Source organism: Nyctibius grandis, chromosome 5 (genome assembly GCF_013368605.1).
Source record: "Nyctibius grandis isolate bNycGra1 chromosome 5, bNycGra1.pri, whole genome shotgun sequence".
NCBI lineage: Eukaryota > Metazoa > Chordata > Aves > Nyctibiiformes > Nyctibiidae > Nyctibius > Nyctibius grandis.
In genome coordinates, this window is record NC_090662.1 from 59,915,261 (window position 1) to 59,938,797 (window position 23,537).

At 49.5% G+C, this 23,537-nt stretch overlaps 1 protein-coding gene across 9 annotated transcripts in view; it reads right to left on the bottom strand.

Annotated features, from left to right (window-relative positions):
* Positions 1-40: 40 nt before the first annotated feature.
* The window catches only part of SGSM3 (small G protein signaling modulator 3), a 30,415-nt gene continuing 6,918 nt past the window's right edge, over positions 41-23,537 (bottom strand). For 3 of the 9 annotated variants that reach the window (XM_068401289.1, XM_068401291.1, XM_068401294.1), the window contains 21 exons: positions 19,906-19,989; positions 18,194-18,279; positions 16,900-16,966; positions 15,273-15,481; positions 15,013-15,120; positions 13,889-14,032; positions 13,303-13,498; positions 12,931-13,076; positions 11,762-11,989; positions 10,760-10,814; positions 6,995-7,122; positions 6,557-6,712; positions 5,946-6,000; positions 5,456-5,505; positions 4,029-4,181; positions 3,859-3,929; positions 3,469-3,517; positions 3,058-3,143; positions 2,568-2,690; positions 905-965; positions 41-509 (listed from right to left, as the gene is read on the bottom strand). In XM_068401289.1, the coding sequence (XP_068257390.1) occupies positions 426-509; positions 905-965; positions 2,568-2,690; positions 3,058-3,143; positions 3,469-3,517; positions 3,859-3,929; positions 4,029-4,181; positions 5,456-5,505; positions 5,946-6,000; positions 6,557-6,712; positions 6,995-7,122; positions 10,760-10,814; positions 11,762-11,989; positions 12,931-13,076; positions 13,303-13,498; positions 13,889-14,032; positions 15,013-15,120; positions 15,273-15,481; positions 16,900-16,966; positions 18,194-18,279; positions 19,906-19,912 (2,262 nt within the window). In that variant the 5' untranslated portion in view covers positions 19,913-19,989 and the 3' untranslated portion in view covers positions 41-425. Of the gene's footprint in view, positions 510-904; positions 966-2,567; positions 2,691-3,057; positions 3,144-3,468; positions 3,518-3,858; positions 3,930-4,028; positions 4,182-5,455; positions 5,506-5,945; positions 6,001-6,556; positions 6,713-6,994; positions 7,123-10,759; positions 10,815-11,761; positions 11,990-12,930; positions 13,077-13,302; positions 13,499-13,888; positions 14,033-15,012; positions 15,121-15,272; positions 15,482-16,899; positions 16,967-18,193; positions 18,280-19,905; positions 19,990-21,291; positions 21,375-22,139; positions 22,185-23,537 lie in introns of those variants that run through there. The other 6 variants (XM_068401295.1, XM_068401293.1, XM_068401296.1 and 3 more) reach the window with 5 other exon arrangements.

The following is a 23,537-nucleotide window of genomic DNA, read 5'->3' on the forward strand; positions in this document are numbered from 1 at the left end:
CCGCCCCCCCCCCCCCCCCTCCCCCCCCGCCCCAGGCAGCTGCTGGCCGACGAAGCAGCGCACGAGGGGCTGCAGGCCAGGCTGCTCCCCCAGGCACCAGGGGGGAGGCAGGGCTGAGGCAAGCAGAAGATGGGGGTGGCAGAGATCAGGGAGGCTGAGAGGGGGCACTTGCACTTGTTTTTGTGGCCAGAACACACTTGTCCCTTTGCAGCATCACCTTCGACCATCACCTCCCTTGGGTCTGCAGCTCAGCCTCTCGTGCTGCTGCCATCTGTCCCAGGTGGCCTGGCAGCCCCCCCCGAGGGGGATCTTGTCACAGATACAAGTGGGTGGGGTGGGGGAGGGCAGGGGGTGAGACACGATGGGGGTGGGAGAGAGGAGTGTGCGCCATTGAGAACGTTCCCCACGATGGGGCAGGGTGGGGGTCACCCATCTATGTCCCAGCTGAAGAGATGGTGCTTCACGAGCATGTCCTGCACCCCTTCCTTCAGCGGCTTCTTCTCCTTCTCCTGCAGGATGGCACAGAGACCCAGGTCAGCGCACCGCACCCAGAAAAGGCGAGGTTGCGTCTGGGGGCAGAGCCCCAGCATGCCGAGGTCTCCAGCACCCAGAGCAGCCTTCTGCACTTCCCACCTCCGCGCAGCTAAAACTGGGAGAGGCCCTGCAGTTTGGAGAGCACCGGGAAAGGGAGGGGCCTGCCATTTCCACCCCAGCAGCACCCTCTGCCAGCACTGCCGCGCTGCTCCCCGTGCACAGCCTACGCTGGCACCCTGGCAGGGAAAGCTGCCCCATCCACAGCCTCTGGTGGCGGCTCAAGAGGAGGCAGAGGATGGGCTGGAGCACAGAGCTGGGAGAGGGAGGTGGTAAGCAAAGCCCCCGGCTGAGGGAGATGCCACCTACTCACCTCCCTCTTTATTGGCAGCTCCCAGTCCTGAGAGAGGCTGAAGGCAAATTTGCAGAGGACTCTGCAATGGAAGAGAGCGACAGTAACACACCCGCCCAGATCACACTCCCAGCCTGTGCCCACAACTGCTGCCCCATGCACACAACTGCACTGGCACACCGCTAAGCTTACAAGAATGGAGATCCTTGTTTGCTGGTGTTGAAAGGGCAGCACCAGCCACTCACCCCCTGTTCCCCCCTCCTCTTTGGGCTTCACATCCTGCCAGGCCCAGGCTGGAAAGAGAAACTTGAAGATGTGACTCAAGTGCAACACCTACAGAGCCTGGCACAGCAGTGCAGGGTGGCGTGGGCAGACCCGGGCTATGCTAGACCGCAGACACACATGGCTGAGGACAACACGGAGCTGGCAATGGGGGTGCTGCAGGTTCCTCTCCAGAAAGCGGACTCCTGGCAGTAGCACCTCAGAGTTTCTGCAATCCCCCCTCTCTCTCTCCCTGGAGTAAATGAAGTGTCCTGACCCCCACGCCCAAGTGCTGCACGGGGATGGCACGTGGAGCTCCCTCGCTGGACCCAGCTCTGAGCAGGGGCTGCAGGCACAGCCTCAACCTTGTCCCTAGGACAGGGATGCAGAGCTCAGACCTCCTGGCGACAAGCCCATCAGTCCTTCAAACTCGGGGGAAACACCTGCGTGGGGGTTAACTCCAACTCTTGCAGCAGTGGGGGAGCCAAGGCCCTCCACAGGAAGCTGGCTGGGAGAAATATGGCATAAGCCTCCGCTCCTGCTCCCCACAAACCCAGCCCAGCCATGAACCAGTCCCACTTGGTCCTTCGGCTGTGCTGAACTAGCACAACCCCCGTGCTGCAAGAAAGCAGCCACAGGACACCACAGCACAGAGGTGGAGGGGACTCCCTTCTGCCCATTCGGTGGCAGCACAAGAACAGGGCACCCCGAGGTGTCTACACACAGGCCTCCTGGCTACAGACGCTCCCACTGGGGACAGAGGCAACCGGGTGGCGCAGACAAAGGCCAGTTCCCACAGGAAGGCGGCAGCAACAGGGCTGGAGCGGTGGTGGTGGCGATGGGCTTTGCTCTGCGGCTCCCTGGGACTGGATGTGGCTTTGCAGAGTGCAGGAGGGCCAGGAGCACGCCGTGTGGATGTGTGCCCTGGGCTCCAAGCGACGTGCTTTGTGCGAGCTCAGCTGCGTTCAGCCCCTGACACCGCTCCCTCGCTTAACCAGGAGTCAGCTGGTGACTCCTTCCTGGCCAGCGACAGCCAGACTGTCTCCCTACCACATTCCCTGTTCCCTGCTTGGACTCGTGGTGGCTGGCAGAGGACCTGGAGAGCAGGAGTTGGAAAAGGCACCATCAGAGTAGGTGCAGGGCACAGCAGGAGGTTGCTGGCAGGCAGAGGCTGCCTGCTTGTCACGACAGCTCCCAGGAGCCAAGCTCTTGATCAGGCAGGCACAGCACATCGCATTAAACTGTCTAGACAGTTGCTGCTGCCTCAGCACACAGAAGGAAATCTCTGCAGTGGGGATGACTGGGCAGCCCACGCTGCTATTCACTGGAGAGGGTCCAAAGCCAGCCATCATGAGGGCCACCTCCTGCAGTGGAAGAGGAAATCCATTCCAGACCATGGCGAGGCCCATGGGGACAGACTCACCTCAGCTCACATTTGATCTGCACCCAGCCAGGACTGCGCAGGAATGACCAGGGATGGAACCACTTCTCCACGGTCTGCAGGCTTGAGCACAGCACCTCCAGCCACAAATGCAGCACCTGCTCACTGCAGCGATGGGGTGAAGGCATGTTACTCGTCTGAAGCCAAGGAAAGAAGCCCCATCCCTTTGGGATAGTCTATTTTCAGCCCAAGCCTTAACCCCAGCCCACAGTCCTGTCCCCAGTGGGAAAAGGATACCCCAGTAAACTTGTGTGAGCCATTCCATGCAATGAGAGCTACTGCTTCCAGCCAGCAGCTGGGCCAGCATGACGAACAAGAAAGGAGCAGGTTCCACTAAGGGGCTGCAGTGAGAGGGGAAAAAGACCCTGTGGTCTAAGGTAGATTGAAACAACCACTGCCCTTGAGCCCACTCTGCCCCCTCCCAAGGTCCTCGCACCCACGATGCTGAGGGTATCAGGACTGGATGACTCACTTGAGTCCAACGCAGATGAGGGAACGAAGCTTCACATCCATCTGTGCATGTGCAGCATCGTGCGTCACATTCACAGCCTGAACTGCCTGCAGGGTGGAAAGATGTGGTCATCACCTTCTCAGCTCAGCCTCAGGCTGGGCTGGGCAGCCATTTCAGCAACACAGCCAAACACTGCCCAGCCCCCCGCAGAGCTCCTCACCCTCACCCAGTGCCACCTGTGAGCATCAGAGGGGCTAAGCCTTCCTGATGGCTTCACTTTCTGCCTTTCCCCAGGCACCTGGTGTCTCTACTCCTTCCCATCAGGGAAGGTCTGGAAGACTCTCAAGCATCTCCCTGGAGATGGGCATCACCCTCCAGCACCCTCCATGGGAAACTTCCCCGCATTAGAAGCTGGGCTGAGGCAGCACTCACCCGGTAAAGCAGCTCCTCTGGAGTGAGGACTTTGCCATCTTCATCAAGCCTGCAAAGATCACAGCAGAGACCCAGCTAGCTCTGGAGCCACCCTGGGCACATGCAGGCCTTTCCCTCTCCATACCCCAACAGCTCTCTTGCTACTGCTGAGCCCACAGGTGATCCTGCAGCTGTAAGACAGCAAGATCCAGACCCAGAAGCAAACACAAGAGCCCAGGGAAGGGGACTAGAGCCACTGCCAGCCCCAGGCACAGCAGCCTGCTGACACCACACCCACAGAAGGACGAGGCAGACCATGACCCTTCCCAAGGTGGAGAGCAGCAGCAGTTTGATGAGCACGCAGGAGCAGGGCACAGACCCAGCCACTCCGTGTGAATGAAGCGGCCTTACCTGTAAGTCTTGCAGAGCACAAGGCGAGAATACACAGAGTCAAAGTCCCGTTCCACTTCCCGGCTTGCAGCCTAGTAGGGCAGAGGGGCAGTCAGTGCACTCCTCCCTAGAGCCCCCTCGTCCCAGCCCACTGGCAACACTGTCCCAGAGAGAGAACTGAGATATCTCACCTCTTCAATGAACAGCCAGGGATGGCAGGGCCCTCCTAGCAGAGATGGCTTCTTCAATCCATGTTCAAATATGGACTTCAAGGCTGGACAGAGCGTCCCTCGCACCAAGTCCGTCACCCCTTCTGTGACTGAGTCATCTCCAGCGATGGAGTACTGAGGAACACAAAAAGCCAGCTCTCAGCATACTGGTGGGGGGGCAGAGCACAGAGGTGGTCTGCTCACCTACAGCTTCTCTGTGCATACCTCCTCCACTCACATGTGCCCACTAGCCCCTCTCCCTTAACCCCTCATGCTCTTGCTGGCTCTCGCATAAGGCACCATGTTCAGTGCTACTCCTCTGGGCATTACTGGGATGCCAGGATCTTTGTGCCTAGGAGCTGCCCAGGAGACCACCCAGGTGACCCCAGCACCGTCCTGGCAGTGTTCAGCATGTTGGAACTGGTGCGGTTTGGTGTGATGCTGACTGAGCTAAGGTAAGGAGAGGGACTTGCACTGAGGGTCTCTGGGTCTCTGTAGGCTGCTAAAAGTCAAGGCAAATGGGGGTAGATGGGAATTCCCAGGTCTGCTGGTACACCACTCCGAGGTATCACGCTGACACGCTGTTAGCAGGAAGGATATTCCAGAATTAGGATGAGTGGGATCCTCTCTATTTCCACAGTTGAGAGAACTGCTCAGCAGTACAGGGTGTGTTTACACATAGAGAGGTGAGGAAACAAGTGAGATGTCAATAGTGACACCTCTCTAGGGGCCTCTCTAGGGATCTCAGGTCAGCCTTTGTGCCCTTCCTCACTCTCCAAATGCTGAGGGGGAGAAGGAGAACAGGATCTTCTCCACTTCCCCTGCAAATTGCCTAGGCCAACAGCTGATGATGTTTGCCTCCTATCCATTACCGCAGCCTTGCAGCCATATTGAGGTATCTGCTCTAAATAGGTGGCATCTCACCACTGCCGGTTGCGAGAGACAGAGTGCCCCCTCAGACACAGCTGCTCAGGAAGAATCCACTGTGGTGACTGCAAAGCATGAGCAGGATCCACAGGCACAGCCTCAAAGGAGGTAGAGAGCACAGGCAGTGGGAGGCAGTGGGAGGCACCCCTGCCCACAGGGTCCTGCTGTGTACCTGCCCGCTGCTTTCTCAGCTTTCCCGAAGCTCATCTCTAGGGTCCTTGCAAGCCCAGGCATCACACTCAGCTACCCCGTGCAGCTCTCTGAGGCCCTCATTCTCCACTTAGTCAGCATCAGGAAGTTGAACAAACAGGCTTAGGAAGATAAGGTGCCTGATCACATCACCGAGCACTCAATAGCCAGAGAGAACAAACAGACTCAAGGAGGGAAATATATGGCTCTTTTCAACTCTGTTTTCTCAGCTATGACATGACTCTTCCTTTTTGCTGTGTTTTTTTGTTGTTGTTGTGGCGTTTTTTAATTACCTCTTTGCTCCGCTCATCCAAGATTTCCACAAATTTTGCAGGAAACCAACCTACAAAGAGGGACAAGGAGGTGAGCCTGACACAGACACTGAGAAACCTCTAACACAAACAAGACCAGTGGAAGCTGAGCATAAATCAGAGTTCATAGAGTCTAATCCCAAAGAAGGAAGCAAGCAGCCTCAAAATCACAAGAATTAAGGCAACTGCAAGAAGCAGCCAATTACAGGACACTGCCCACAAGCAGCAGAGATGACATGCACCCAACCACCCTGCACCAGGAGGATGGAGCCTAAACTTGCTGTTTGCAAGAAATAACCACATAGGTGCACCACGGCTCTCATACCCTGCTTTAACATTTCCCTTGTCCCTGGCAGCTGCTCCGGGTAACTGGCAGAGACTTTGCTACAAACGTGCCAGAGCAGTTGCTGTGGATGAATGGATACTCCACATCCCACCCCACTCTCCCCAGTGCAACCCATCCTGCTCTCACCTCTCAGTCCATTCAGCTCTCCCACCCAACAGTGCTCATCTTTCTGGGAAATGATCTGAAAAACAAGGAGTGGAAAACACTGAGTGCAGTGCACTGGGTGCAGTGCCAGGAGGGTTACAGCTGCCCAGCTGCATGTGCACCATGAGGAACTGCTTTCTTCTCAACAGTTTTGCCAATGTCCTCTTCTCACGTGGCCCAGGGCCTTCAAGGGCAAAAAGCTACTGCAAACACGCTACCCCTGTTTTCCCAATTTCAGATGGGATGCCCACAGCTAAAATGCAAACAGATGCTTTTACAGTCTTACCACAGTTTAGTGCACAGTGTTACACCGTGACCCAGGTGGGACCAAATCAATCTTTTGCTCAGCTGTATGGCAGCCAGGAAAGGGACTTCGTGGTTTCACTGAGAATGACCCACAAGACAACACTCACAGGAACACACTGCCTCATCCCCAGGCAGCCCCCAGAAACACCACCTGCTTCCCTTGGGCTCCTAACTGGGCTCTGAGCTGATCTCCTCCCTTCTTTCCCTGCAGAAGAGGCAGTGCAGCATCCCAAACAAGCTGGGTCTGCATGGTCCTGCCCTGGTCCCTGTCTCATAAGCTGACGCACCGTAATGATGTCATTCTTGCGGAAGCCCAGCTCATCGTCATCATGGCGCTCAAAGTCCAGTAGTGCCTTGGCTCGTCGTCGTCGGTTGCGGGAACAGGCCACATAGTTCTCGTGGTCCCGCTGGTGGCTCTCCATGCTGTAGTCTGGAGTCAGATCCTAGCGTGTGTGTGGATGAAGAGCAAAGAGGAATGAAAAGCAACATATGATTCAGCTGATCTGCCAAAGCTTGCATGCCCGTTTCCAAATCCCTTCCTGCTCCTAGCAGGCAGACAGCCTCCCACTGCAGCCCTCCTCCACCAGGGATGGGTTGAGCAACCCTCACCCTCCACCCATTACCCCACGCACTCCAGGAGAATTTGAACAGCCCTGTCCTGTGGTAGACACTCAACGCTCATGCCTGGAGCACACAGCAGTGCAGATCCAGCTGTTCCCACTCACAATGCTGCAGTTCTTGGGATCCACACACTGGAAGTGCCGTGCCACCTGGAGAATGGCCTCACGCAGGTCGGCCACCAGCTCTGTCTGCTTGATGTTCTTGGCTTTCAGTGCCTCCAGATCATCATCCCCTGGGGGAGCCCACACAGCCAGGGAAAGATGAGGAAAGGAAAACAAGTGTGAAGTATCTATTTTTTTGTTAACATTAGAAATCATTGATTCTACAGAAATCAAAAAAAGCCTGACATTTGAAGTGCCTACAACTAAGGCAGGTTCTTACTGCCGATCTGTTCAATAACATAAATAACCAATATCAATTTGACTGTCTCAAACTTTAAGCAGCTGGTATTTCAAACCACATATGGAACCGGAAGATGCCACCTTTGATCTGTCTGGACAACTCAGTATGCCAAGGTACTGTGTACTGCTTTAGAGAAGTGTCTATGCAGTATACAGATGGCTGGAGCGGTGGGACACAAAACTAGGGAACTTTCAAAAATTCTCTTCAACTGAAATTCTCTTGAAACTGAAACAGCTTTTGGTTGAACTACTTCTGATTTTTTGCGTACTTCACAGGCTGAGAGCATCTTCTTCACTGAGTCTTGAAAAAGATTTGAAAACCCAAGACAGACCACTTTCTCCTGTTAGTCTAGAAGTCAGAGCCATGAGACAAAAGCCACCATCTACTTAAGACCTTGACCTCCCTAAGAGACAGATTTCAAAGGTTTTGGGTGTATAGAAATGTTCATAAGCACAAAGTAAAAGTTACCAAAGCATCTTTCAACCATCACTAATTCCCCCAGGAGTCTTGACAGCCTATCTCTATTAATTTATGCAGAAAGATACCTAATGGGATGGATTCTTTAGGCAGTTAATGTATCTCAATGCCTTTAAAATTGGGTACATGATGTTTGGGAACAATGAACTATTTGCTTCTTTTCCTAAAAAAATTCAGTTTGTTTTAAATTCAAAGTGTATTTTCATATATCTATTTTTGCTCCCTCTATAATATACTGAAGATGTGGTAGCTTGATTAACAAAACTAACATTTAAACCAATGTATTTTTCACTGAACTCCAATTTTTACACAAACACAGCTTTTATGCAAGACTCAAGTCAATAACTGGATAGCAAATTAGTACTCTGCTTATCTTCTAACAGCATTATAGAAACCAATATGAATAAAGAGTGGCCCGAGCTATACAGCTGCTGCAACAGCTATGTAGACATGAAGCTTCTGCTTATTGAAGTGATTAACAGTACCTGTGAATTACAAGTGATCCTAATTAAAAAGACCAAAACTTTAAGAAAATAAATAGAAGCACAAAATTAGATTTAAAATTATTTTTATAATTGTTTTCTGTCTCCTAAATTAAATTATTAGAGAATCAGATACACAGAGCTTAAGAGAAAACTGAACTTTGCTTCTGGACTAGAAAAATTGTAGGGCGTACTTACTCCCAGTCCAAGCAATGAAAATTAACAAAACCTCCTCCTCAGTGGCCAGGGGTAGGAACTAGAGCATGTAAGAAGTCTCACTACAGATTTAGAGATGCAAAGATTGTAAATAGATAGGTGATCACGCAGACGGTGGGGATTCCCAGAAATTCATGTTGCTAAAACAGAATGTGACTAAAGAAGAAACTACTCAACCACAGCCACACTAGCTCCGTGGGCTGCCCTCATTTACATAGATCACTGATTCTTTCTGTCATCATTTAGTCCCTTCTGGCCAAAATACCACGCTCCTCCCTCTGTACTCAGATCAATCCCACCCAAACACAAGCAAGAGATGTGGGAAGCAAGTCCACATCCTCCCACCTTAGAATATACACGATCAGAGGAAAGCAACTGGGGTTTCCACCAGATTCACCTCACTGCACCCAACACGCCTGCACGTACATTTCCAAAACAGGAAACCAGTGCGGGATTGGCCACACGTGAGGAGGCTCTATTTTGAGCCTGCGAAGACTGACTAGCTGCACAGCTGTGCAGAGGAGCACTAGCTCTACTGCATTTCCTTGTTGCAATGCCCACCCAACAGGAAAAGGACAACACGCAGATCTTGTTCTCCCCCAAATTACCTTTCGCTGTTTCTTCTTTCTATTCCTTCATGAGAAATCTGGTCCAACTCCTTGAATCTCAGCTAGAGAAAGCGCTGGCTGACCTGATCTAGCATGAGCAAGAGTCTGGCTTTGAGCACGAGAGGCTGGACTACAGGCATCTAGAGGTCCCTTCCGAACAGTGCTCCTGTGATTCTGCGACTCCTGTCCAAGTCACTACTAAATCTGCATTCACTCTAAGGAAGAAGAATTAAGTTCTGGGTAAGTTCTTTCTTACTCCCACCCAGACGAGGGCTATGTACCAGCTCTACATGGTAACTATCACAGGCAGCAGACTTTACACTTAAGGTTGATTGACAGTTCCCAGTATAAGATGAATTTATCACACCCAAGCTTTCCTTCCCCTCACTTGGGCTGAAGTTTTCCATTCTGGTCATCTGCTGCAGGATGACAACTTCGCTATTTTAACCAACATTTTAAATACTACTAATAATATTAGGTAAAAAACATGACAGTCACTGTACAGAAACCCCACTAAAATGAGAAAACACTAACAATCATCTCAGTTCTACCACTGATATATTTCGAAGCTTGAACTTAAAATTTATCTTTCTGCATGGGTATAACTCACTACCACCTTCACAAAGCTACTCAAACTTGGTCAGGGAGACTACATGAGACACAAGAAATGCATTTGGCAGCTAAGTTCCCTGCCAGTTCAGTCTGTACTGACTGTATGATAACATTACCTACAAGAGGTCTGAATTTAGGTTGCACAAACAACCTTCCTGCATTTCTTCACTTCTGCATGCTTGACCTTACAGCTTTATTGGTCTTCTACCATAACTTTTATATGTGATACTGTATGTGCTTGCAGCAAGCCTGTGACAATACATCAGCTTCCTGGAGAACATCAGAAAAGCTCTTCTCTGGAAAGACCAGTAAAACCCAGTTTTAGATTTATTCAGGCCATTTCAACCACAACAGGAACACTGTTTGAACCCTGTAAATTCAGTATGTTGTCTTCCTCCGGAAAAACAATTTCTGTGGCGAGATGTGGTAATTTCAAGAAAGCTAACCAGTTGCAAGGAAGGTGATGGCAGTGAGACTTACAAGAGAAAGGGGTATTATGGAGTCACAGAAGCAAGTTACTTTTAAACCCATGCAAAACCTATTCTGGCTGTGTGCTTTCTGGACATATGCTGGCTTAGCTCATAAGCGAAGAAAATCAAAAGTGTTCACATTGAACTCTCAAAGTAAGGGGCAACATCAGTGATGTCTGCATTTATAAATTTTCATGGGTGACACACTGCACCATCCTGCCCTGTCACAGACCTGCAGAGATGTTCCTGAACTGAGCAGAGGAAGATCAGGAGAGTACAACATCCAGCCTGTGGACTGGATATGGTCTGCCAGAAAATGTGTTTGACCTGTTGGCCAGTACAAGAAGGACATTACAGCTGGGCTGAGCTGCAGCCTGCTGTTAGTCACCATTTAAGGACTAACCATCTAATCTGAAATTTGCTTTCTGAGCTCAGATCAAAGCAAGCAAGTAGAAAACTGCACTTCTTCCCTCTCATCTTTCAGTTCCGGCTCCATCCTCTCCTCTTCCTCCGTCCCAGTGTTTCCCTGCTCTGCTCACTTCCCTGCCTCCTAGGCTGCTATATCCATCAACACCACATGAAAGGCACAGGATTGTCCTTACCAAAAAGCAGAGAGGCGATGCCAGATTTCCTGCGCTGAGTCCTGCGCCGCACAATCTGAGGGAGAGGGAAGAGAGAGAACAAAGTGAACGTTAGGACAGAATTCAGAAATAAAATAAGGCAACCCTCCACACAGGTCAGCTTGGGGCGAGGGGTCCTGACAGCTACCACTGGAAGGGGCAGGCAAGTGAACTGGCAATTTTAGACAGGAGTTGTTGTAGCTCTAACGCAATGAATCAGCTCTACTGCTTGATCTGCTCCACGTGCAACAGGTTATTTATAGCTCAATTATTACGAAAGCATAATTGGAGTTCAAGAATCAACCATGATTCGAGTGAATAATTTTAGTTCTAATTGTGCTTGTTGCCAAAAGCAGTTCTACACGTAAGTATCTATAAATTTCGAAGTGGATGCCGATCACATCTCAGAATTGTAGGAGTGTCTTGTGATTCGCACACAGACGAGCATCAAGAATACATCTTCCACAGGCTTCACAAACAGCAGCTACTACATCCGCAACTGCAGACTGCAGTCCCAAGATTAAAAACAGGTACATTTTTTATTCAGCTCCTCAAAGGCTGCTGCTGTTTTCTGACTCTACCTTCCAGAGTTATTTTACTGATCAGTTTCTTACTAATGGATTAACTCCAGTTCCTACTCTGCATGATCCAAGCAAATTCTGCCAAAAGCATCTGTTGTTTCTTTTGGTTTCCATTAATAAAATGCACTTCCCATCGCAACTCTCATTAATGATAATTACAATCAATGTCAATATCCCTTTCACCTGGGGATTTATCAACCAGGACAGATCTGGCAGCATTTCATTAGTACAGACCTCCCCCTCACTTCCCAATACCTTTTCTCCACTGGATGACACAGTCATCCTGGAGCCAAAATCCTCTCAGACAGGAGGACCTCTTGCTCACAAACAGCGATGGGGAGGCAACACGTAAGGGAATGGTAAAAACGGAGCAGCAGAGGCAGGTGGGACTCTGCACACTCACTTTGGATAAATTGTTGACAGTGGTGCTGGAGTTGAGCAGCTGCCCTTGGTCAGCAATGAGGTAGGCCAAGTGTTTGCGACGCTGGGTCTCCACCGCCACGTCTGTCAGAGAGCCAGCCACGCGCATGGCCTCCCGCAGCAGCACATCTGCATCTTCAATCTGACTTGGGATGTCCGAGAGCGTGTTGAAGATTGAGGCAGAGTTCTCGGACTGGATTAGCTCATCCTCCTGCAACGATGCAGTCATTTTGCCACACAGAACAGTAAGCACAACAGCTAGGCTCTTGGGGCTGCTAGATGCAATTTCACATTCAGTGTACAGCCTGGGCACGTACAACTAGACAATTTCATAAAAAAACTTCAGCAGGAAAAGGCCAAGCTACCTTTGGGAGGGGAACAGCACCTTTTACTGCTCTACTGCACTGAGATCTCCCCTCAGAATTCTAGCTGGCATGTTTCTGAATCACAGCATCAATCATTGAAATGAAGTCAAACCAGCAAGGAAAGACAAAACCGAAGCTATTCTGTACCCACCAGCAGGGCTGGGCACAGCAGGGATCTTGCTGGGGACAAGGGAATGGAAGCTGCTCAGTCTCACACTACAGAGCGCCTACCATGTCAAACTGTGCTCCACCTTCCCCTTACTCCCAGCAGGCTCACCCTTGCCCTTCACACAGCGAGCTGAACTACAAAAATATTTTTCTCCTAACAAGGAAAAGATCAGGCTGGTTAAACATAAGCCAGTCAAATCACATGTAGTCAGAACAATGGTAATCTGTTGGAGCGTTCAACAGTGCCATCAAAAGCATCCCAGATGACCGCAACCTCAGCTTTATATCTCTGCTCAGAGATGGTGCAAAATCAAGAGATATCTTGGTTTAGGTAAGATGGGCCCTCAGAATGGGATCTAGAGTGAATAGAGGGGGGCAGCTGATGGGGTTTAATTATGAGGGAGGAAATGAGGTAGGCAGGGATAACAGCAATCCCTGATTCTTGCAAAGTGCTTTGAAATTCTCTTCACAGCCTCCAGTACTCAAGAACGCAGAAAGTCATCTTCCCTAGCACCCTCCCAAACCACATACAGGAAGTGGATAAAAAAGCCTTCTTGCCTCTCAGACTCAGAATTAAACACTGAAGGGCTATAAAGGAGGAAGAGGAGGTGGGAATTACCTTCATACTGAGCATGCCCAAAGTGAGTTGGAACAGCACCAGAGAGCCCTGGTAGAAGAAGAGGTCCCAAATACGCAGCAGCAGCTTGATGTGGACAACACTAGCAAAAGAGGTGAGGAACCAGTGCAAGGTGATCAAGGAGAGCTCTGTAAATAGAGACATGGAAAAGAATCACAGCAGAAGTCAGTCAACCAGTGAAGATGGACCCTCCTAAGTGCTGTCCTCGCAGCTCAAAGATGACCACGCATTGCCTCCAGGGCCAGGAGGTTTGCTCCCAGCCCTGCTGCTCTCCCTTTGTGAAATAAGAACAGTAATCTTTGTCTGCATGTCACCCTGGCAAGAAAAGCTACGGTTTCTAAGGCACACTTTTACCGATGTCATGCTCCTGGAGCAACTTGTCCAGGCGGGGCAAGTACTGCACAATGAGCTGTCGCAGGACGCGCTGGTCTGTCTGCACGCCCATCAGGGTGGTACTGAAGTAGGAGGCAGGAACCAGTTCCTCAATGATAGCACACATCATCCAGAAGGCATCTTCCTCCTCCAAGAAGAGCAGCAGAGAGGCAGCCACCTAGGATTTTGAAGGAAGAAGAACTGCATGTCCTAAGAGGTGCAGAACTCTTTCCCCACTTCCTCACATGGAGAGATGGACAAGTTGTCTAGGTGATCAACATCTTCCTTCCTCTGCAGCAGCTCTCCTGCAGTTTCCCACTGAAGGCATTTCTCCTCAGTGTAATGCCTGTCTCTCCCCAACAGATGGACTAAATTCTTCCACATCTTTAGATGCATCCTGCTACTCTGCTCTTCCTTCCCTAGGAAAAACGTTTCATATGGAAGGGATTTCCCTTCAGCTCATCTGGAGGCCACAGTGTCTGGCAGCACTGCCTCAAATCACTTATCCCAGCATAGCCACCACAGACAAAATGATCCCTATCATAAAGACACTCTGAAAGCGGGTTACCATGCCAGTGCCTTGGCAATATCCAATCTCTGGGTAGAGCCAGGCAAGTCCCCGTAGTATCCTGCGTAGCCGTGGCACCCCAATGCTGTTCATGTTGGAGAAGCAGGCATTGCTGGGCATCGTGCGGAGCAAGTCCTTTTCAATCTGCGAGACAGCCATAAGCAAGGACAGGGTCAGCTAGCAGCATCCGAACAATTGCCTTCTGCTCTCTGCCCTTCCCCATGGCCTCTCACCTCAGGGAACTCTGCTTCCCCACACTCATGCATAAGCCCTTAGGCACCAAAGAAGACGGCCCTGTCCATGCACCTGGGGTCACTTTAACAGCCTCCACTGACATGTGGGAAAATGCCAGTGCAGACGGTAACCTGGTGTCTCCCAAGAAATACTTGCCTAAACTCAGCCCCTAGCTTCACCACAGAGAACAGTAGGCATACTGGTTGGGAATTTCATCTGCTTGGATTTCAAGCAAGGCTTCCCAACAAACCTATCCCAGAAAGAAACCAAAAACCTGGCCACATCTGTGACAGGGGACTTGGAGGTGAACAGCCCACAGATATCCCTCGGGCACTGTTGTTCCTCCTTCCAACCATTTTGAACCTAGCTTCTTAGTGAGAGATGAACATGTGCAGAGCTCAGTTTCTTTTGCCATGGCCTTTGCCTCCTGCCACAAAGGGAGAGGTCAGAGGAAGAGGGAAAACACCCTGTAACAGTCTTGTTGGTGTTCAGAAACTTTGTATTTGAGGGAACAAAGACAGTCCCTGGAAGCAGTTGTCACTACCTCAATAGAGATGCATCTGTCAGCCTTTCACCCTTCACTTCCCTCAATGAATGTCAGGATGTTTGCTGAGATGCAACTGCAACACTGTTTTCTAGCCTGCAGGCAGCATGGGTCCAAGCCCTTCCCTGCTGTCCTAGGAAGGAGGGGAGCTGCACAGTTGCCATTCCAACAAAACAAAGGAGAAATATGCCCAACAGGATGAAGCTTTAGCAGGATTCAACCACACAAGTCCTCTCAACTGTCCCTGCTGCAGGTGTTAGGCAAACACCCCTTCCTCCTCATGCAGCAAACCATGCCCTTCTCCCCACTCCCTTGTGCCCAGTCAGCACTAGGCAGTATCTCCTACCTGTTTGGCAGCAATGGTTTCATCATTAGAGCTGTTTTTCACGATATCCCGATATGACATCTCTGAATTCCTCTTCTTCTGCAAGGCCCCTGACAGGCGCATCCACAGCTGAGGGGACAGGATGAACAGAGACAGGAAAAGTCACTAAGACAGCCACAGAAAGCCATAATCTGGCACCTTCTCAACTAAGAGAAAGCAGTCTCGCTCCACTGTCTCTTAGTCCATGAGGAGAGCCTGCCCAGAACAGGCAGTGCTCTCACCTGTGGCCTCATGCTGTGTGGGATGCCAGCTAGCACCAGGGAGCGCAGCTTGTCTGAATGTGGTAGGGTGACCTCAATTTTGTCCCAGGTGAGGTCACCCACGTCATGGTTGTGTGTGAATTCCAGATGAGCCTGCCACTTGAGCCTCTGCTGTGGTTCCTCCGTCAGCGGGACCGCCAGAAGCTTGCTGGAGTTTGGCTCAGCACCATCTGCCTCAGCAAAGGGAAGAGAATGAAATGGAGACAAGTGAGAGAGGGAACAGGAAAGGGAACAAACATAGGGCAGCATGGGGACTAGGAAGGCCATCCAAAGGAAGCACATTAAAAACATTCAGGTCTTCCAGCCAGAGCATGGAAAGGCAAAGCTTTGTTTCTAACTGTCCTCTCCATGCAGCAAATTTTATAGTCATAAGCAAAAGGCACTGGGGCCTTGAGAACTAAGAAGCTGTCGGCAGGCTTCTAGGCTCTACTTACTCATGATTTAGAGCAGAGTGTGGCTGGAATTAAACAAGACCCTGGCAGCATCATCCTGCTGGGTTTTTAAGGATCTGTAAATCAGGCTGACAAAAGCATAGCAAGCCTCAGAGGTGGCAAGAAGTTATATGCTCATGCAAGTAACGAGGTGCAAAATGTTAACTTTGGGGATATTTAATCACCAAAAAAGCTTTAATAAGGACACTTCCAAATTCACAATGAGAGAGCACCTTAACCTGGGGCTGGCTTTCTAAAATAGATACTTTAGCACAAGTACAGGTTTGACGTAAGGCCCTCTGTCCTTCATGGTATAACACGCACTAACAATGCAGTCCAAATCTTTCTGCTGATTTTATAATGTGCAAGTCTATCAAATGTTCTGACTGAAGAAAATCACTGTGTCCTGTCCTCATCTCCAGGTCTTTGCTTCAAAGAGGATGCTCTATGACTCAAGGTGCCTCAGGGCACACATGCAAACAACTTCTGCCCTTGCACTGTACAGCCTGAGCCCTGGAAACTTCCTCTCAGAGCACATAAAGCAATTCCTACATCCCCCACTCCTTTATCTTCCTCTTTGCAAAGGCAGCCAGCTGTTGTAGTTCAATGCCTACCTGCAATAGCTCTACACATCTCCTTCCATTTGGTCACCCGCCTCTATATCTTGTAGAAAAAATAGGATGTGCATTCTGCCCCTACAATTTGCCAAGCTGCTGGGATGGGTAGAACACATACTGCTGCCATTCACCTTGGCCATGAGTTTTTCAACAGACAGCATGTGTCACTATGCCTGCTATCAGTGCTTACAGGGCTACTGAACACGACAGACACTCCATGGTAAACTGGGAAAGTTGCCTTTCCCCAGTGTGCAGCTGCTAGTGGAAATGGTAACTTCCTCTTAACTTTTCTCTCCCTTACCCGTTGCACAAGCATAAGGGGATGGAAATGACTCTGCTGCATAGTTTATGCTCCAGGCTCCCATAAGGCCAGCATGTCTAATGCACTTGATTACAATGGTAGGATACAGAAAGATGACTACAGGTGGGTAGAAGAGACCTAGCACAGAATGGTTGCAAAATCACCCTGCCATACTCGGAAGCACGGGAAGGGCTGGACGCAGGACACAATGGAAGGGGGAGGGACAGAACGGGCTTTACCTTCCTTCTCAACTCGGAAACCAAATTCATCATAGTGGAACTCTGGCTGCTCGACGGATTCTTCTTTCTGGGACATGTAGAAGGAGAACAGACATTTTCACCAGTTTAGCACTGAACAACTCAACAGAGACATGTGGATATTGTCCCATCCCATCACTGTCCACACTCTGCCCTCTGAGCAACTAGACTCCTCGCCCTTTTATTTTCAATGCCTCCCACCACAATTCCCAGCTGGGGAGGTGTTGCACGCCATTCCCATTTTGACATCTCCATAGAAGTTGTGAAGCTCTGCCTTCACACCTGCACAGATTTTCCCAGCAATCCTTTTTCCAGCAGGGCTTGAGCACAGCATCATATCAAGACCAGAACTTCCCACCTGGAGGGGCATGCAGCCCTCCTCATGAACTGAGGAATCCACGCACACCATCTAAAGGGGTCTCTACTGTCTGCATCTCTAATACACAGCAGTCCTCTGTTACCTCTGCACACACACTGCAAATTCAGCTCTCTGCATTGCTCCATCTCCTGCCTGTTGCTTTCAGATTTCTCTGAGAGACAGCAGGCAAAACTGGGATTTGCACCTGTGAAGCAAACCCAAATTACAGGCCAGAGAAAATTAAGGTTCATGACCCAAATCTCAACTTTCCCCATCTGTGCTCATGGTTGCCATTGGGGTGTACATACTGGAGGTTACAATCACGCTCTTTTAAGGAGTGCAAGCCTACAGATACCTCCCCTTTCCTGCAAGCCCACCTGCCCTTCCTGTGGGGGTCTCGCAAGCGTTGCACCCAGGCAGCGCTCAAGAAGCATGCTTCTAGCATAGCTCCACAGTAAGTTTCAACCTGCTTCACTGGGCTCAGCTGCCTTCAGCAAACACTGCGGGTAAGTTGCAAAATTCCACGGCTGCTTCCTTCCTCCCTGCTCTGCCCACCTGGTGACAAGTCTTGAGGCTAGCATTTCCTGCCATGCACAAGCCATCCAGGGTAGCTTGATGGTGACAGAGACTCCCTGAGGGCATCAACATTTTTACAGTGGAGCAATAGTTGCAAAACAGCAGGGTGAAAATTCACACAAGTTTCTTTGTGCTCTGCAAGATCCTCTTGCAAGAGCCAGGATGCAGCCGCAAAACACATGAAGTTTAAGTAGCAAACAAGCGTCCACAACCAAACCACTGGAGGAAGAGTGCATCTCTCCCTCCTTTTCCCTGTGGCTTTCAGAGACCACCAGAAATCACCAGGGTCCCTTTACTTCCGTGCAGAGCCAGAGAACACCCCCTCCCTGCCCCACACCGTACCTGTGTGTATTTTGCCAGGATCTCCTGAGGCCAAATGCTGGGAGTGAGTGCTGAGAAGGGACCCCCAGCAGAGGGAGTATGATGGCCTAAACAGAAAGAGATCAACATATAGCAGTGAAAACCTGGAAGGACTCCCTTGGAAGATGCACACTGGATACAGACTGTTCCAGCAAGAGAAGGACTCTCTCAGCAGTTTGTTACTACTGCCGCTCTAGACATTGAGACAGCTCCCACTTCACCAAGGAAGCAAGTAATTTCAGATGGTGTTGTCCCTTATCATCAAGCAAAAGATGCAGAAAGGCCCAACAGAGTTCCCTCTAGGAGAGATATTTTTAGGGAAGAGAAATAGTTCCATGGCATCTTGTGATCTTCCTTCTGGTTGGAAAAGCTGTGTGGTCAGTGCCAAGCCAGGGGAACCACTACAAAAGAAAATATTATGGAGAAGTGAACCCCTCCTACAGTCACTGACCCCAGCACCAGCAGCACTCCGGAGTTCCCTGAAACTTTGTCACTCAGGCAACAAAATGGGAAATCAGAGCCTTCAGCAAGATGCTCCCTTTGCTGCAGAAGGGCTGGGACACTTCTGCCCCTCCCTGTAAGGTTGTCAGACCATGCATAAAGAGCTGCAGCCATGAAAGTATGCCTATCATCACAGTCTTTTGTGTTCAAGGTAAGCAGCTTCCCAGTCTCAGGTAGTGTCCCACTGAACAGCTTCCTTTGTAATAATAGCAGATGTCAAGTTTTGCAATTACAGAATCACAGAATGGTTGGGGTTGGAAGGGACCTCTGGAGATCATCTAGTCCAACCCCCTGCCAAAGCAGGTTCACCTAGAACATGTTGCACAGGGTCACATCCAGGTAGGTTTTGAGTATCTCCAGAGAAGGATACTCCACAACCTCCCTGGGCAGCCTGTTCCAGTGCTCTGTCACCCTCAAAGTAAAGAAGTTTTTCCTCATATTGAGATGGAACTTCCCATGTTTCAGTTTGTGCCCATTGCCCCTTGTCCTGTTGCTGGGCACAAACAAGAAGAGTCTGGCCCCATCCTCTTTTGAGGATCTGAAGCAGATAAGCACGTCCCAGGCCTTCCACCGCGCACATCACCGACGAAAAGGTTTACCTGGCTTTGAAGTATAGTCTTCCTCGGGGTTACATGCCATGAAATAACCAGCTGGACTGGGAAGGAAGGTGTACACAAAAATATGGGGTGGGAGAGTGGGCCACTGTAAGGGGGATGTGCTGGAGGAGATCTAGTTTTAGTAAAGCTTATATCTCAGTAGCTCACAGTTCGACTCCAGTAATTCTTCAGGCTTCTGCCTGCCCTAGAGCTACCTCTTTTCAGCAAAAATCTCTCAGATCATAAGCAAGCCACCTACTTTGGGGCAAGTCTTGGGAGGAGAACAGGACCAAGCACATCTTACAAAAAACAGGGAAGGCAGACTACATTTCAACCTCCTTCTTCCTCTGTGTTCAATGGCTGAAGAAGCTTCTGCAGGCTTCAGCACAGGGTAAAAGAAGGAACTCAGTTCACCCTGAGTGAAAAGGCAGCTGGGTCACCAAGAGTGGGGAGGTCTCTTCTCCTCCAATTTGACCAGACAGCATGTTAATGTTAAGAATGGCTCTTGGAACCAGTAACTTTCTTTTACTAAGTTGTAGCTGAAGAAAGAATAAGCAACCAAACAAGAAGGTACTGTGTCCATTTTTGTCTGCTCACCTGACATTGTGCTAGGTAAGGCTGAGTAGCAGAGGCTGTCAGCAGGTCCAGAGATGCTGTTGTCAGAGGTGAGAGGTCACTATCCTGTTATAAAAAGGAAAAAAAAAAACTAGTGATGAGAGAATTCAATTAGCATCTAAGAACATGGTGGGGGACAGACAGACCCCTCATGCACAACTTCCCCAAAGGAAAATTAAATCTCTTAGCATTTAAGCTCCCCACAGGAAAATTAAATTCCAGAGACTGGAATTTCCTCTTGGTTTCATATGCAGCCATCAGCTACAAAGAGCACACTGTCATTTACCAAATTTCTTATGACAGTAACAGAACTGCTGATTGAAAAACTGTCAAAAATCAAGTCAATTTTCATCACCTTTTCCATCACATATTGTCAGTCCTCTATTTAATTATGAATACTAAAAAACCACACCATACATCATTATTCTCTGAGTACACTGCCCATGCAGAAGGGACTGGAATGGTGAAAAGGGTATAAAGGAGTATCATTAGACACAACAATCCAGAAAGAGATTTTAGGGGTAGTGTCACAAGAGCAAAGTGTATTAGGCTGTGGAATACAGGTCCCTGAAGGAAGCTGGGAAAGCTTCTGACAAAGTTTTTCTGTGATGAACTGGACTAGGATATGGACAACATGCAATCGAGTACCTCTGCAATGAGCCAGGAGCCAGGCTCTTCTAAACTAAACCTGGTGATAGAGCTCAGATGATGAACCAGCCCGCATAGCTCCCCCCTCCTTACTCCCCTGATACCAGTTCACAGCAGATTTTTATAAGGGTTTTCCAAGACAACAATGGAATAGTTCAGTAATCAGAGAGAGATATTTTGGACTTTAAGATCAACCTTATAACTGTGTGTGGGAGACAGCACGAGCCAACTCTACTGAGCAGATAAAGCCAGTGCTAGGATATATCAGTCACTCACACTTACTTGGGGAAGAACCTGGGAGAAGCTAACATTTGCATGTCTGGGACAGGTTTTCCAGCTTCCCCTTTTCAGTAAAGCTACTTATGACTGCAGACCTCTAAAAGGAGGAACCCCAGGGATTCATCCGGCAGGCCCTGTCCAGGTTGTTTATAGTGCTCAATAGTACAAGGTTATATTGCCTTTGCATCTTAGTGAGCTTTCCAGTGAGCACCTGCAGCCTGGAACACAAATGATAAGGCTTCTTCTTCCCAGATTTAAACAGTTCTCTGCATGAGAAAGGCTGGTATGGATGAACAGACACTCTGATCTTCTGACACCAACTCTCAGGGCAAAAAGAAAGGAAAAAACAAACAAATGAACCAACCCAAAAAAAACAACAAGAAAAAGTTCAGCTTTTGTTTCTGAGAAGTAACATTGTCCACACAATGGCCAGTCGCTTACCCACCAGTTCTGTAAATGCTCTTCTGTCCTTCCCATCACTCTAACCCCACTTGTTCTCTTAGCACCAACTTTTCCCTCAGCGTCTGAAGACATAACAAGAATTACAAAATGAGCACCTGCACGCTCATGTTACACGGGAATGCACGCAGCATACACACCGAGCAGGTAAATCTGCTGACAATACTTATTCCCCTTTCAACATCACTGTGAATACATTTTGATGCTTTTTTTTCAGGCTTATCGCTGCCCTGTGACCACAGCTGCTCTGTTCCCGAGCCTGCAATACGTCCTTCTCCCCCTGCCTTCTCTCAGCCCAGTTAACCCGGTTTCCAATGACTTTTATTAGGAACACAGTCACTGTTTCAGGCACGTGGTACGTCTGCTATGCTTCTCGTTACCTGTGCTCTGAATCCCTGCTCAGTGCCTCAAGCTTGTGAGTAGGGATCCCCCTCGGTCATCATTAACCTTCATCGCATGCATGATCACTGCGGAACCAACCTGCTACGGAGGAGCCGGGCCAGTGTGTTAGGCACGTAGATGAGAAAATATCCCATAACAAGGCAATTAACCACAGTGCTCAGGAAGCAGTGCAGGAGAGTGCTGAGGCCGAAAGTCCCTCCTCGTCCCAGGACAGGTGTAGCAGACGGGAACACCTTCCCTTGTCCACGTCATCGCATGCTGGCCTCCGCCTTGCTGGAGATCACTCCCCTGCCTGCTGCCTGCCCTCCCATCCCTGACATTAGAGCACTGAACTTGGTGGGCAGGTTTTTCCTGCCCCTGGTTCCTATAGAAACCTTCCTGCAAGCACCCATCTGGGACAGGGCCCCGAGAGAGTGTGAGAGGCTCACCTTGCTGCTGGCACCGGGCTGTGCAGAAGGGCAGGGTGGGGAGTGTGAATCACACCAAGAGAAGGCTCCTGCCACGGCACAAGGAGGCGGTGCGCTGGGGACTGCCCACAGAGCCAGGTGTCTCCCAGAGAAGGTGCTGAGGCCACCACGCCAGCCCTGTAGGTCTTCATCATCCTGCTTTCTCACTACAACCACTCTGCCTCCAGTAAAGCATCACAGGAACTGGAAGGAAGGTTCCCTGACACAGCGAGGCACCACCACCCAGTGCAAGCCAGGAGGAGGATATCTGGCACATGGGATCGATAGAGTTCTTTTCTTTGACTGAGGGATATAAACCGAAAGCAACTCTCAAACTCTCCTAGCCAGGAGACAGCAAGTAACAAAAGGGGCTCCCATGAAGCCTGTGAAGTTGCACGCATGAAATTGCTACAGCTAATTCATCTGTGTTATTTGTACAGTACACACTTCTGAAGACAAGCAACAGTAAGGGATACAAAGGAAAAAACACATCAGATCCAACAAATATTAACGGCAACTCCCAAACCCTCAGAACCCTAAAATTAAAAACAGTTTTCACCCATGCATTAAGCAGCATCTCCCATGTTTAAAGGCAATTTAAGTTTCCTATACGAAGCAACTTTGGTCACGCAACAAGTAGTCTTCACACTTTGAAAGAAACGTATTTTTTGTTAAAATGCAAATGGCACCTGTTATTTGCGGTATTACTTTTTGAGTTCGGACTCTAAAACAAATCACACCACCACTGATTCCAGCCTGCCACAAGACAGCTATAATGACAGCGTGTGTACCTGAAAAAGAAGGCTGCAAGGGAAGCAGGCAGTCAGCATCAGGCACAGCTGTTTGAAGCACTCCAGCTTCAACACCTTTGTCAGAGTTGCAAATACACACCACGCAGGACTATATCCAATTAGTTTCTTCTCCAGTGTGGGTGTCCTTTAGAAATTGATGTTTGCAAAGGAGACCTGCAAATTTACTTCCCCTTGGCAATATCAAGCCTCCTCTGGACGCACTTGCTTTTCCAGACAGCTGTCATACGAGAGATTTCAATTACCTGGCTTCTTGCAAACACCAGATAACAATCTCCTGCTGCCTACATTTTACTTGCTTGGCCTCTTGTGCCACGTGATCTCCACTTAAGCCTGCTGTGGTAGCGCCTGGCTGTGCTACGCATGAAATGATGCTGTCAGGCGCCTTTCAGTAGGGTCTTTATTTTGGGACAGAAACTCTTTCCAGGAGTGTTCTTCCCCTGCTGATTTTAGCAACAACAACAACAAAAAAACCCCACTAAAAAGCAACATACCTCTAGCAGACTGTGCAGAAGACGAACATTTTACAAATCAATGTTTTTGTACGCTGAAAACTTTACAACTAGTAACT